Source organism: Piliocolobus tephrosceles, chromosome 16 (assembly GCF_002776525.5).
Source record: "Piliocolobus tephrosceles isolate RC106 chromosome 16, ASM277652v3, whole genome shotgun sequence".
Classification (NCBI taxonomy): domain Eukaryota; kingdom Metazoa; phylum Chordata; class Mammalia; order Primates; family Cercopithecidae; genus Piliocolobus; species Piliocolobus tephrosceles.
In genome coordinates, this window is record NC_045449.1 from 64,205,298 (window position 1) to 64,220,996 (window position 15,699).

General features: G+C 40.8%; 1 protein-coding gene across 1 annotated transcript; it reads right to left on the reverse strand.

The window, feature by feature from the left end:
• Positions 1 to 8,845: 8,845 nt before the first annotated feature.
• LOC111542474 (RNA-binding motif protein, X chromosome-like) lies at positions 8,846 to 10,459 on the reverse strand. The gene has a single exon (XM_023211945.2). It carries the CDS (start codon positions 10,296 to 10,298, stop codon positions 9,123 to 9,125), a length of 1,176 nt encoding a protein of 391 aa, XP_023067713.1. The 5' UTR covers positions 10,299 to 10,459; the 3' UTR covers positions 8,846 to 9,122.
• Between the last annotated feature and the right edge of the window lie 5,240 nt (positions 10,460 to 15,699).

A 15,699-nucleotide genomic window follows, 5' to 3' on the forward strand; every position in this document is an offset into this window, starting at 1 on the left:
TCCCAGCACTTTGGGAGGCCAAGGCAGGAGGATCACTTGAGGTCAGGCATTCAAAACCAGCCTGGGTAACAAGGTGACACCCCATCTGTACCAAAAAATACAAAAATTAGCCAGGCATGATGGGGCATGCCTGTAGTCCCAGCTACTCAGGAGGCTGAGGCACGAGAATCACTTGAACCCAGGAAGTGGAGGCTGAAGTGAGCAGAGATTGCGCCACTGCACTCCAGTCTGGGTGGCAGTGTGAGACCCTGTATGTGTATGTGTGTATATATATATAAATTATGTGTATATGTACATATATATATATGTGTGTGTGTATGTGTGTGTATATATGTACATATATATCACCTGCACATGCCAGACCGGACCTGAAATGCAAAGACCACAAAGGTTACACATGGGACAGGGAGGTACGTCACCTACTGACTTTTTGAGGGGAGAGGAGGAGAAGAAGTAATAAAAGAAAAAAGGAAGAACTGAAGTCAGTACATCCTAATTATTGTCCTCAAACTTACTCTCTCTCTCTCTCTCTATATATATATATACACACACATATATATTTGTATGTGTGTGTGTGGTAATTAATGACATACATAATGCTTAAGCAAGCCCCTTATTTTTTTCCACTTTTACCATGCAAGTTACTTGAAGAGAAATTGTTGTCATTTTTCATGATCATTTCCTCACCATGTGGAGTTAGAAGCATAAACAGACATTTGCAATAACCCCATCCTCCCAAATGTCCTCTTCTCCAGCTCCGAAGTTTCTTCTTTTGCCTTTTCTTCCTGTTCCCACTTTCCATTTCTCAATCTCTGTTTGAGTTAACATTAGCTTAGAAGAGCAATGGATCCTCAGACCTTCTACTCATTCTAAGACTTTTTGTTACCAAATAAGTACTTAACTAGTTGAAAGAAAGAACCTGATTTCATTAATGAGGAAATAAAGTATGTGTTGAACCCAGGAACAAGAAAAGAACAAAAAAACAGCAAGGTGGCTGTGAGGCTAGGTTATAGAACCAGACAGATGGCTTCAAATATGGGTTCCTTTCCTTTGCTAATGATGTGAACCTGGTTGGTCATTCATACTTAAAGGCTCAATCTTTCCATCTGCAAACTGGGATTCATGTCAGTTTTCTAGGAATTCAGTAGGTTTAATAAATAACATCCCTCTTTCCCATCCATGTTCTAAAAAAATTGAGAAAATACGAAAAAAGAAGCAGATGGAGTCAAAATTTTCACCTTGATTCATGATAACGATGAAGTGAGATGATGTAGCTTAGTGTCTGAGCCAAATAAACCTACCAGGTAAATATCAGACTGAGACATTTAACCACCTGCACATGCCAGACCGGACCTGAAATGCAAAGACCACAAAGGTTACACATGGGGCAGGGAGGTACGTCACCTACTGACTTTTTGAGGGGAGAGGAGGAGAAGAAGTAAATAAAAGAAAAAAGGAAGAGCTGAAGTCAGTACACCCAAATTATTGTCCTCAAACTTAGTAGTTCAATGAATCATCTTTTTACTTCTGGTAGAATAGTGATTAAGGGTTAGAAAAAGACAGAAGTGTTTATATCGGGGGAAACTTTAGGGGCTGGAAAGAACTATTCCCCCATAATTTTCCCCCAGGTTTCTGAGGTCTTAACGCTTTGTGTCTAGACACTGCACTTACTGTCAGTCAGTGAGCGCCACCCACTCAGGGAAGGAGAGCAGCATTTTTTTTTACAACAGCCTTGTGTCCAGGTTCTTGTACTTTTCCAATACCAGCCATACCTCCACTGGGTTGTCTTGTAGACCTACAAGTGGCTGTTGTACATTTTGTTCTCAGAAGACTCTGAAATGAGTCACAATAAAATGTTAAATAAATGGACTCTGAGGTGGCATTTTACCCAAAGCTGAAAATTCATACTCTGATCTCTTTCTTAACCTCGAACTGTGTCCAGCCATATTATTCAATGTAGCCTACTAGGGCACTGCAAAAAGTTTGAATGAAAACCTCATGAGTCAATAATAAAATTTCCCCCAACTAGAGATTCCAGAAAGAAGTTAATTCAAATAGCATTTCCCTTGTTAAAGTTTGTTTCTTGTGTATAATAGTCCAAAAGAAACCCCATCAAATTCTTTTTTATTTGCAAATTACAGATAATTTTGCAAATGAAAGATTATGTATATATGGTCATGTGCCACATAGTGATGTTTCAGTCAAGGATGGACCACATGTATGAAAGTAGTCCCATAAGATTATAATGGAGCTGAAAAATTCCTATAGCCTGCTGACTTCTTAGCCTTTGTAGTCATACACAATACATTACTCACATGTTTGTGGTGATGCTGATATAAACACAACTATTGCTCTGCCAGTCTTACGAAAGTCTAGCACAGGCAACTATGTATAGTACATAATACTAGACTGTTATAATAAATTACTATGTTACTGGTTTATGTATTTACTATGTTATATTTCTATGGTTATTTTAAAGTATACTCCTACTTACAAAAAATATGTCAACTGTAAAACAGCCTCAGGCAGGTCCTTGTAGGAGGGATTCCAGAAGAAGGCATTGTTATCATAGAAGATGACAGTTTCACGCATGTTACTGCCCCTGAAGGCAGCGGGACAAGAGGTGAGAAGAAAAACAGTGATATTGATGATCATGACTGTGTGTGGTCTCAGGCTAATGTGTGTGCTTGTGTTTTAGTCTTTAACAAAAAAGTTTTAATAGTAAAAAATAAAATAAAAGGGAAGATAGCATATAGAATAAGTGCATAAAGAAAAAAATATGTACAGCTGTACAATGTGTGTTTTAAACTAAGCATTATTACAAAAAAGTCAAAAAGTAAAAAAACATGAGAAAGTTGATAAAGTTTTACAGTAAGCTAAGGTTAATTTATTGTTGAAGAAAAATATTTTAAATACATGTAGTGTATCCTAAGTGTACAGTGTTTATAAAGTCTAAAGTAGTGTACAGTAATCTCCTAGACCTTCACATTCATTCAGTATCACTCACTCATAGACTCACCCAGAGCAACTTCCAGTCCTATAAGTTCCATTCATAATATACCAGTGTGCTCTACAGGCGTACTATCTTTCATTTTTCATGCAGTATTTTTACTGTACCTTTTCTATATTTAGATACACAAATAATTACCATTGTGTTACAATTACCGACAGTATTCCCTGCAGTCATATACAGGTTTGTAGCCTAGAAGCAACAGGCTATACCATACAACCTCAGTGTATAGCAGCCTCTACCATCTAGGTTTGTGTAAGTACACCCTATGATGTTCTCACAACAACAAAATCACCTTAGGATGCATTTCGCAGAATGTATCCCCATCATTAAGCATTGCATGACTGTACGTGTATATATATATATATGTATTTATTTATATCATATATAATAAAATGGATCCACCCCTGCTTTTGTTCAACTTTTATTTTAAGTTCAGGTGTATAAGTGCAGGTTTGTTGCATAAGTAAAATTGTGTCATGGGTGTTTATTGTACAGATTATCTCATCACCCAGGTACTAAGCCTAGTACTCATTACTATTTTTCCTGATCCTCTCCCTCCTCTCACCCTCCACCCTCTGATAGATCCTACTGTGTATTGTTACCCACTGTGTGTCTATGTGTTCTCATCAATTAGCTCCCACTTATAAGTGAAAACGTGGTATTTGGTGTTTTGTTCCTGTGTTAGTTTGCTAAGGATAATGGCCTCCAGCTCCATCCATGTCCCTACAAATGATGTGATCTCATTTCTTTTTATGACTGCATTGTATTCCATGGTGTATGTGTACCACATTTTCTTTATCCAGTCTGTCATTCGTGGGCATTTTGGTAGATTCTATGTCTTTGCTATTGTAAATAGTCCTGCAACGAACATACACGTGCTTGTGTCTTTGTAAAAGAATGACTTATATTCCTTTGGGTGTATACCCAGTATTGGGATTGCTGGGTCAAATGGTATTTCTGTGTTTAGGTCTTTGAGGAATCACCCCACTGTCTTCCACAATGTCAAACCTGATTCTTACTCTTCTCTGACTTAACTAAAGTACATGCGATGCCAATATAGAGCTAGTGTTCCTTCAGCAGATGCAACCTGGGCTGGTTTCTCAGGAATCGGTTCAATTTTCTTCAGGGCTTTGGAAGTTAAATTAGTTCGACAACAAGACTCTGGTGCCCATGATTTTCTTTTTAAAGAGTCCCATAGAAGTAAAGCCACATGATTATCACCAACATATTTAGAAAACAAGAGACTTACTCTGAGAAATATTATATTCCTAGAACCTAGCACTTGGTCTTGCCAAAAGCTGGAGAAGATATCCAATATTATCTGAGCAAAGGAAGAACGCCTTGGGTTTATCTTTAGCCGAGTGCCTCTCAGTTCATACCAGTTGCTCAGAATCTGCAATCTGTAACCTTGCTCGGTTGGGAGGAAGCTCCTTGCAGATGGTTCCCTTGGAACTGTGCATTTGGTATCACTCCTTGTTCTCTCAGACATCATTGCTTTCTTGGCGAGTTAACATTTTTGCAATGGTGCAGTCCCAGCTCCAAGATCGTTTTTTGTGTTAATTTTTTCTTTTATATCCATATTTTCAAAATCTGTTCATTTATACTTACACCTTGAGTTTCATGTTCTTGCCACCCCAGTTCCAAATTGAGTCAGCCTCTGCATTTATCAATGTGACCCTTTCCCCTGCCTCCTGTTTTTGAATTACTTATGTCCAAGACACCAGGCTTCTAGGGAAAATTTTCACCCCAGTCAGAGCCACCATAAGACCACAAGTGGGGAGGTGGTTATGGAGTCTGTAGCCCAACCACAGGAGTGCAATCTTTGTTCTTTCTCGATTTCTTTTTTGTCTGATCTACAATATCTACACTTTAAAGACTGAATCTTATTAATGCACATAGAACTCAGTCTGGCACCAAAAAATGTGGCTCAACCCTCTTGTCTCTAAAAGGCCAGTGCACAAAATGTTTGTTTTTCTTGTGACAGATTTTATGCTGTTCAAGCGGTACTTCTAGGGTAAGCTACAAGAACTTGCCATTGAGGCTTTCTGCAGTGGATAATGCAAGTTGGTGACTGCTGAGATCCAAACACAGCCTGAATCTTTGCCATCTATGTGGCCAGCATTTGCTGAGGTCCTTATAAGGCTGCCATAACTACACAGAAGCTGTAACATTGTTTGCATGCCCTGCCTGAGGCCTAAGTTGCCTACACATCTTCAGAAGCCCTCCTCTGCTCAAGGTCAGGGCCTTGCATAGAGGTTAAGCCTCATTGGCAAAGACATTTAAAGCCTGATCACCATTCACTTGAAGCTACTCATGCAAATACCCCTGATATTAGGAAAATGGTTACTTCACTCTGGAAAAAGCCACAATAAGCAGCACCAAACATTTAGCACAACTGATGGAAGCCTTATGGCCTGTCCACAGCAGCTAGGGAAGGGAAGGCTCAAGGGAAAAAATCTGCCTGGGCTAGTATACGCCTTTACAAAGCACCAAGATAAGAATGTTCTTCCCACACACTAAACTCATGGCCCAAAACCATATTTCTTACCCACATCAAAAACCTCTTCATGGAGATCTTCAGCTTCCCTAATTATTCTCTTTTCCTTTATTGCTCAGTATTTCTGCTCGAGTCTCTGGGGGTGTGTGGGAATTGATACCCTCATTCTCCATATAGGCTCTGATCTAAAAAGATTGAGAGAGAGAATATATCAGGAGGTCACAAATCACCATGTGCAGATTTCCAATGGACACATCAAACCTGTTTCACCACAATAAATTCTCTTAGCCTATTTTGAGAATATAAAAGAATCCAGAGAATAAGGAGAAATCAATTTTATGACAGTGCATTCTTTGGAGAATACCGCATGAGTCTCATCTGATTCCATCTCAGACATGAGAGGTCAGCCCATCCACCTCGCCTTAATTCTTCCAGTGGTTTCCAAAGTGTAATTTGGAGAGGCTACTCCCATGGGTGAGGGGCACAGCCGACTGAAATCCTCCCTGTGCCCAAGAATCCTGGAGCACGAGAGATCTTCTGAATGGTCTATAGAGATCCTTCTCTATGGGGATTGCCCTGCTTTTCCAGTTATTTCCAAGAACAAAGAAGCACAAATGCTTCCCAGGAACCGGATGTGGGTCCTTGGGAGAGCTGATGAGAGTCGTCTAGTCCAACAGAACACACCAGATGGAGGTTGGAGGGAGAGGGAAGAATGAGTGGGAAGAGACGGAGTGAACATCTCAGGGCTCGGGAGCAAGAGCAGCCAGCACCTCGAGTGGTGAGAAGCTGGAGGTGTTCTACTCATGCATTATCTTTCACATGAACAATAATTTCAAAAGCGGGCAGAAAGCATTCTCCCCACACAGCAATGCCCATTTAATAAGTTGGCCATGACGATTGACTTGGTAATGCATGTAAAAGGCTTAGGACAGCATGCTTATTGGCCTATTACCAGTACCTACATGTTTAACATTACATGACAAAAGGTCAGTGAGTGTCTTAGTCCCACTCTTTCCTACTGTTTATCACACACCCCTTGCCCCACTCCTGGCTAGTCAGCTTGCATATACAGTCATTTCTGCCATAATGCAACATATGTGTTCCTAAGAATCGCTGCTCTGTGTAACGTCATGCAATTAAAACCACAGAGCTTTGAATAAATCGGCTTAGGCACACAACACTCATCATCAGTGACACATTTTTTGAAAAGATAGAAATATAATAAAGATGGTAGCACACCCTGGATCTAAGATAAAAGCTGAAATTGAAACAAAAATGGTATCACAATTTTATCCATGTTAAGTGGTTAAGAAACACATATCACATTCAATATGGCACCTGGAGTTTGCTTGTGGACAGCTCTGAGTTACTGTGAAGTGAGGGAGGGAGCATCCTCTGAAACCAGACAGAAAGCTATAATGCCAGATGTAGACGGGTGTGGCTTGTGGTCCTCGTGAGGTGTGTACATTTGTGTGCTTTGTGTAACTTCTAGGTGGCTCCTTTCAGCTAAGTGCAGTTTTCTGTGTTTACCTACTGCTTCTCATGGATGACAATGCATGTAAACAAATGCAAAATTTATGTTATCCTCAAATGTATGATAATGTACCAATTACACTGGAAAAAAATTCATATTTTCAAAATGAGCAGAACTAACAGTACATATTTACAAACCAGAAGCCACACATCCCCTGGCCTGCTTTGAAAAGGGATAATTTATAAGAATGTGATCTCCCAAGTGCAATAGTTAGAATCTTTGGATTTAGGCCACGAGCATTTGCCAAAAGAAATATATAATGGAGAAGAGAGTTCTGGAGACCTTTGTTGGGAAAGCCAGAACATCCTCACAGAGTTACTCAACTCTGGCTAAATTATATGTGAAGACCTAGACAACACCTAAAGAATTATTGTGCATTTTGAAAGCAGGAAGAGGAAAATAAAAGGAGGAAACAAATGACCCTGATCAATTCTTAGTAATAACAAAGGAGATAGGATTCACACTACACTCTAATGTGATAAATTCAAATGGTAACTACTTTTTGTCTATTTCTGCCAAAAATGAAGACATAGGATCATAGGAAAAATACTATGTTTACTAAATCTATCAGTCAAAGCCACTAAATCCTAATTCTTCTATTTCAAGATCCATTAAAAAGAAATTTCTGGGGCCAGGCGCGGTGGCTCATGCCTATAATCCCAGCACTTTGGGAGGCCGAGGTGGGAGGATCATGAGGTCAGGAGATTGAGACCATCCTGGCTAACACAGTGAAACCCCGTATCTACTAAAAATACAAAAAAAAAAAAACAAAAAAAAAAAACAACCTTAGCCGGGTGTGGTGGCTGGTGCCTGTAGTCCCAGCTACTCGGGAGGCTGAGGCAGGAGAATGGCATGAACCCAGGAGGCGGAGCTTGCAGTGAGCCGAGATTGTGCCACTACACTCCAGCCTGGGTGATGGAGTGAGACTCCATCTCAAAAAAAAAAAAAAAAAGTACTAATTTATTTTTAACTTTTGTTTTGGGTTCAGGCATACATGTGCAGGTTTGTTATACAGGTAAACTGTCATGGGGGTTTGTTGTATAGATTATTTTGGATTATTTAGTCACCCAGGTACTAAACCTAGTACCCGGTGGTTAGTTTGTGTCTCTCTTATCTCACCCTCCACCCTCAAGTAGGCCCTAGTGTCTGTTGTTCCCCTGTTTGCGTCCATGTGTTCTCTTCATTTAGCTCCCACTTATAAGTGAGAACATACAGTGTTTGGTTTTCTGTTCCTGCGTTAGTTTGCTAATGGCCTCCAGCTCCATCCGTGTTTCTGCAAAAGACATTATCTCATCTCTTTTGATGGTGGCATAGTTTTCTATAGTATGTTCCACATTTTTTACCCAGTCTTCCATTGATGGGCATTTAGGTTGATTCCATGTCTATGCTATTGCAATGAACATGTGCATGCATGTGTCTTGATGGCATATTCCTTTGGGTAAATACACAGTAATGGGATTGCTGGGCCAAATATTAATTCTGTTTTAGAAATGTCTGCTTCTTTGTTTCTGGAGTGAAAAATAACAAATCCAATCGAACAAGAAATATAAAGGTTTGTTTGTATTTTAATTATTAAAATATTGAAAAAGTATAAATGAATTATTTATAAAAGCAGATTGTCAGTCACTGGAGGCAGGTGCCAAAATAAATTCTTCTCTTCAGTGTAATAAAAAGTGTTCTGAAGCAAATTGGAATATAATATTGATAATGACAATAAATCGTAAATTCTTATACCTTTGTAAAAATGTAATTTTTGTGCATTTCTGAAGTCATTTTAACCTTCTTTTTTTTTTTTTGGCCTTTAGGGATACTTTTACTTGGAACGTTGCAACACTAGTACAAGTCTTAACACATTTAACATTTGCTTGTTGAAAAGCAATGTCATAAAGTCAAATAAAATTAAACATGTTTTACTTTTTGCCTCACAAGAACATAAAAATTATGGAGGGGAACTTAACAGGGAATTTAAAAAATGTAACACAATTTTTCCTTTTAGTAGTCCTTGGGTAGTTATGACAGAATAGTTTCCACTTTTTGTTTCTTTGAACTGGGATTCTGGTCCAAAGTTTTGTTTGTTTCTAGTATCTGCTTCTGCCTCCCCCTCTATCAGATCGGCTCCCTCCACGGCCACCACCTCTTGGTGCTCCGCGGCTTGAACTGCTGTAGGAATCACGTGGAGGAGGGTACCCCCTTTCCATAGAAGGGGGAAGCCCTCTTTCTTGTCTGCCAACCCGATCACGACCACTTGAGTCGAGATCACTTCGGCTGCTTGAGTAACTGTCTCGACTTCCACCATATCCGTCATGTGAGCTGCTGTAATCATCATAGCGACTGCTTCCACCATAAGATGGCGGGGGCCCTCGTGTAGGTGGAGCACTACTTGAGTTACCATAACTCTCATATGAATCTCTGTAGGAACCTCCACTTGGATGATCTGAATAGTCACGATCACGACCATATCCATCTCTATCGCTATAGCCTCTTGATGGATAGTCATCACGTGAACTGGAATGACCATCATCACGGTAAGTATAATCTCGTGGTGGTGGTGCATAATCTCTAGTATCACGAGAACTTGGGTAATCTCTGCTTGAATAGCTGTCTTTAGTAGAATACCCATCATCTCTTGGGGACAAATAAATATCTCTACGAGAGGGCAGTGGCTCCCTCCGAGGTGGACCTCCGTAACTATCTCTTCCACGTGATACAGGAGCTCTCCCTCCCATTCCACTGCTACTGCGAACTGGTCCTGAAGGTGCAGATCTCTTGGGAGGAGGACCCCCACTTCTTGGTGGTGGTCCTCTTTTTACTGGGAGTGGTCCCCTGGAAGAACTCATGTTAAAATTCATGGAATATCCACCGTCATCCATGTGTCCTCCCCGTGAGGGAGGTCCCCTGGTTCCTCCACTTCCTCCTCTTCCACCTCTAAGACCTCTTGGAGGGCCTCTACTTCTTGGAGGTGGAGGCGGTCCACGTCTACCACTTTCAAATGATGGTTTGGTGGCTTGTTCCACTTTGATGGCTTTTCCATCTAATGACTTTCCATTCATGTCTCTGGCTGCATCCTTAGCATCTGCTGGGCTTTCAAAGGTGACAAAAGCAAATCCTCTTGATTTGTTGGTTTCCCGGTCTTTCATCAAGAGTACTTCCACTATTCGTCCATATTTGCCAAATACTGCTTCAAGAGCTTTCTCATTTGTTTCCGTATTAAGCCCACCAATGAAGAGCTTTCCTGGACGATCTGCTTCAACCATTTTTTTTTTTTTTTTTTGCCGGTGAGTCGGAGGGGTGACAATGGGTTCAAGCTCCAACGAGCTCGCCGACACGGGCCTCCTAGCAGCTCAGCACCAGTGGCGGCTGCCGGGTCGGAGGACCAAACCGCGAAGCCGCTAGCACTACTGCGCAACCTAACCTTCTTTTTTATCATCAGTGTTTCTAGGTAGTGTTCATTTCTTTAGACGGAAGGTTCTTTAAAAAGTCATGACTGCCTTATTAGTTATGTTCGCACTTCCAAAACTTCCAGTCCATTCCATCTGCGGTGAGCCACTTCAGCAAAATATATTTTGGACCCTGAATTATTTGGCATAGTGTAGCAAAGCAACTGGTTGTTTGACTTTTTTTGTTGTTGTCTGGTATCATGTAGATAGTTATTTTTAGAACCAACTCTAAATGACTTTTCTCCGGCCTTTTTTTTTTTTCTTTTCTTTTTTTTTTTTTTTTTTGAGATGGAGAGTCTCGCTCTGTTGCCCAGGCTGGGGTGCAGTGGTACAATCTCAGCTCACTGCAACCTCCACCTCCAGGGTTCAAGAGATTCTCCTGCCTCAGCCTCCCGAGTAACTGGGACTACAGGCATGCGCCACCAAACCCAGCTAATTTTTTTGTATTTTTAGTAGAGATGAGGTTTCACCGTGATAGCCAGGATGGTCTTGATTTCCTGACCTCGTGATCCGCCCACCTTAACCTCCCAAAGTGTTGAGATTACAGGCATGAGCCACTGCGCCCGGCCTTCTCTGGCATTTAGCAAGTGTCATGCTATAGTTGATGTGTCAGAAATATCCAGTGAGAATCAGGGAAACCTCATTAGAAAGAGTTCCTGATTGGTTCCCATACGCTCCTGAGCTGTTTACTATATTACACTATGGTTTCAGTTTCTCTTCTTATTCTCATTAGAATCTCTCTGTTCTCTCAAAATCTAACACAGTACTAAGTACAAAGTTAGTTCTCTCTATATTGTAGTTAAATGGAATGAGTAAATTACAAGAACATTAGGGCTGAATTAGCCCAATTTGGCATTTTACATATTTGAATAATCAAATGGTAGCTAAAACCTCTATTCTGGTTGGTTTTATAAATTCAGTAGGGGACACACGCTGGATTTAATTTCTCCCTCATTTCTAATGGACTCAGTTTAGGTTACTGTGAAGACGTGGGTGAGGTCATGAACTTCAGTCCAGGGCTGCTATTTTATTGTTTGGACTATCGCAGCCTTCCTAAGCTGAAGTTCTTATATACTTTCAAAATAAAAATGCAGCAAACTAGCGTGGAAGTAGCCTCCAGAGCTTTCTGCCCCTCACCACCCCCAACCCCTCCAAAGTTAGACTTAATCTTCTTGTTTCCATGTCAAATCCAAACTGGACCACCATCACTAGTTTCCTAGGAAACCCTGAAAAACTGTCTTTACATAACTCACTTTGCCCACTATTGGAATGCAGCCACTTCTGGGGACAGGCACAGCAGCTGTTCAGCTGCCTCATAGCAACACTTCACAACAGTGTGGGAGGGAAGCAAAGACCAGCAATATACTTAAATTAAACTTCCCTGGGGAGAGCAAGGTACCAGGGCAGAAGATAATAGTTTAGAATCGAGAGCATCTAATTAGTCAACAGACGTGCTCTGGAAGTGAACGTAGTGAATTTTTAATGAAATCAAGAGACCCAATCTTTTGTTTCTTCCTTCCCTTGAAACGCACTGATACATATTTAACTGCTGTCATTGAAAGAGTCCTTCTGTTTCAAACATACTTTCAAAGAAGTATTTTTTTTAATTTTTATTTTGAACCAAACAACAAAAAAGAACACCAACAGCAAAGAATAAAAGTCAGCTGGGTTATGTTTTCATATAATTCCTACTATTTCCCCAAAAGTTAATAACATTTCATCCAGCTACCCCTTGGACTAGCTAGAATTGCCAAAACTCAGATGCCAATGCAAGAAGCATCGTTTCAACCTGGCTCTGTTCTCTTTTTAGCACAGAAACAAAACACGTGTTTATAGCAGCAATTCTTTGAACCCTGATTCATAGAATAGGGGTCGAAATTAAAAAGGTAAAGTTGAAGTTGCCAATAGTAAGAGGAAAATATTTGAACGGATGGAACCAAAACTGCCATGTAATGCTGTGCGGTTTGTTCTGCATAAAGGCACCCAGCCAACGAAGCAAATGGAAGCTTAAAATGCAGTTTGGTCTCCTCTAACCAAACTGTGCACCCAGGAGCCAGGCTACTAAGTTTCCCAAAGAAGGGGTCCCTTTTTCTCAGCACAAAGGCGCCATCTGTTGGCCATCTCAACAGAGGGGCTGCTTTCTTTTGGTGGGTTGTGGTCATTCAGAGGGGAAGCCAATTTTTCTAGTGGAAACCCCCCATAGAATGGGGGACCCTAAGAGGCATTCTTGTACAAATATTCATTGTATAGATAAGAGAACAAACACCAGGGACCCAGTAGAGAACAAAAATAAGGACCTCTGTTTCAGAAAGCAGAAAAAGATGTTATTAAAAGTACTAACAGAAACTTTTTTCTTTCTCTGTCTCCACGAATTGTCTGAAATTGTCATGGTGTCTTTATTTGCTTCACGTTATTGATTTAGTGTAATTCTAAGCAAAGAAAAATTTAAAACGTAATTATTCGTGTTCATGTCCCTATTCATCTTTATGTTGTGAAATGCCAGTTTTTAATACAAATGTAAATGCATTTTGTTGGTTACGCAGAATCACTGACACTATCCACTTTCTGTTTTGTAGGTCGTACACGCCTACCCATTTCCTTCTTATCAGAAGGAAACGCTACAGAAAACCACCTCTTCTGTTTGTATTTTACTTCTGGAAACATACACATCCCATCAACCCTCTCTATCTTCAGTTTACTGGTGAGTAAAGAAGGACTTAAAGGTAAAGAGACCATGGCTGCTCCTATATTCCAATGTTGTCTTCATTTTCAGCCTAAGTGGTTGGCTGGCGCATGGAAGGAAGTACCAGGAGTAGGAATGGCTATCATAGGTTCCTTGCTCCTCTCTGTTTCCCAGAAGGCTATTGTCTTATTTCTCCACTGGAAAGCAACTTCTGGTTTGAATGGAATATGTGAACTCTAGGGATGTCAGAGTCCCTGCTCACTCCCTTGGGAATGGTACATGCTTACCTGTACTCTTGAGTCTTTCTAGACTCTCAGGCGTGGTGAGGCTACTAGAATTTTGTGTTATGCAGCGTTGTAGATGCTATAAGACAATGGGAAAGTATGGAACTACAGGGAACATTCAAAGTGTGAGTATCTCCTCTGCTCACACATAGGCGCCATTGTGCCGTGGGTCCTCACTTACAAAACACAAGTTGAAAGATTACATTATTAAGAATTTCAAGACAGTAACTGGAGAGCATTAAACCAGGCACAGGATCCTTCTGAGGACTGAGCACAGGTTGCCAGTCCACAAAACTGGACATGAGAAATATTAAATTATTTGCCTAATAATCAGAGATAAATGCCTTTCAACATCAGCTCATTTCTTTTATTATTATTATTAGTAGTATTAGTATTATTATGCTTTAAGGTCTAGGGTACATGTGCACAACGTGCAGGTTTGTTACATATGTATACCTGTGCCATGTTGGTGTGCCGCACCCATCAACTCATCAGCACCCATCAACTCGTCATTTACATCAGGTATAACTCCCAATACCATCCCTCCCCCCTCCCCCCTCCCCATAATAGGCCCCGGTGTTTCATGTTCCCCTTCCCGAGTCCAAGTGATCTCATTGTTCAATTCCCACCTATGAGTGAGAACATGCAGTGTTTGGTTTTCTGTTCTTGCGATAGTTTGCTGAGAATGATGGTTTCCAGCTGCATCCATGTCCCTACAAAGGACACAAACTCATCCTTTTTTATGGCTGCATAGTATTCCATGGTGTATATGTGCCACATTTTCTTAATCCAGTCTGTCAACATCAGCTCATTTCTAAGCATTAACTTCTATTTACTTTTTTTTAAGCTGATAAACTGACCTTTCTAATAATTCTTCAGTGTTACTATTAGATCAACGAATAATGGGATGCAAGTTTGGGGAAGGAAGGATGCTAACAGTGATTGAATGCTCATGGTGCTTTGCTGTGCTTACCTAAATGATCTTATTCATTACGATTCTAATGAGGCAAGGTGTGTGTAATGCATTTTTAAAGCTGGATACTTAAAACCTTAAGAAACTAAGTAACTCATCCCATGTCAAGTAACTTACGTGTTGAGAAAGCATGATCAATGAGTTATAAATACATGGAACTTGAGTTCTCTTCCCAACCTCCCTTTCAAAATCTATTCAGTGGCGTGGCTTTCCCATGACTCTAGATGGAAAGTCAGGTGGGCCCTTGAGTTTCTGCCTGCTTGGAGGTATCAAACAGTTTCTCCAATCACTTTAGGTAACAACTCAGATTCAACTTGGAAGCCGAAATGTCCAGATGTCTGTAACATTCACATGTCTGGATTGACTTAATGTTAAATCTTCTTCCCTCCCCTAGCTGGGCTGTTGAAATTGGCCACACCATTGCCAACGGTGACACAGCACTTCCTCTCTCCTGCTTGAGTCTTCCTCCAGTTATTAGTTTGAATGGGAGTGGTTAGTAATTGAGAAGTGGGGTGTGGAACAAGAAATATGGGAATGGGGATGAGAAGTTTCTTGTTTGGATGAGTTTTGTGTCAGCTCAGACTTCTCTTAATCTCAAAGGATTCTGTTTTAGCTGGGTTCTCAGAATGTAGAACCTGCATAATTTATTGGGAACTGTAACCCTGAAAGTGAGGGACAGGGGTAGTGAAACAAGGCAGGTTCAAAATAAGGATGTTTCAAGATGGTCAGTGTCAGGATGACCGGATGTTCACTCCTGTGGGATGTTCTGGAAAGCTGAGTGGCATGAGCTTTAGGATCAGCCCTTCAGCAGAGGAAGGAGAAGCTTTTGTTTGTTGGTTTCTATGCACATTTATCCAAAGTCTTATCCCATGATGAGTTCCAGGATGAACAAGAATGATCACAAAATAATTTTCTGCCATGTCACAGAAAAGCCCAGGCATGGGCGACAGGAATGCTGGATGGGCTTGATGTATGGTGGTGCCAAGATGCACTTGCAGAAAGTCATTTGGGGCCTATGCACAGCTCATCACTGAAGCTGTGGCCAAAATCAGAGAACAAAGAGGTTTAGCGGATCTGATACGATGCATGAACAATGTCTAACATGGGTGCTTTCCTAGGTTCACTGGAGGAGATTCAACTTGGGCCCTCCAACTCAAATTCTAGGTGTGTGCCCTGCCTCCTCTTCAGATGTTTCCCTTTCAAAAGCCTGGCCCTTGGGTGGCTGACTTCATAGCACATCTCACCTCTCAGATATTGGAGTCCCATTTTCCTCTTCCT

Excerpts from the sequence above, each read along its gene's own strand:
- LOC111542474 (XM_023211945.2), bottom strand. The coding sequence starts at position 10,298 with ATGGTTGAAGCAGATCGTCCAGGAAAGCTCTTCATTGGTGGGCTTAAT.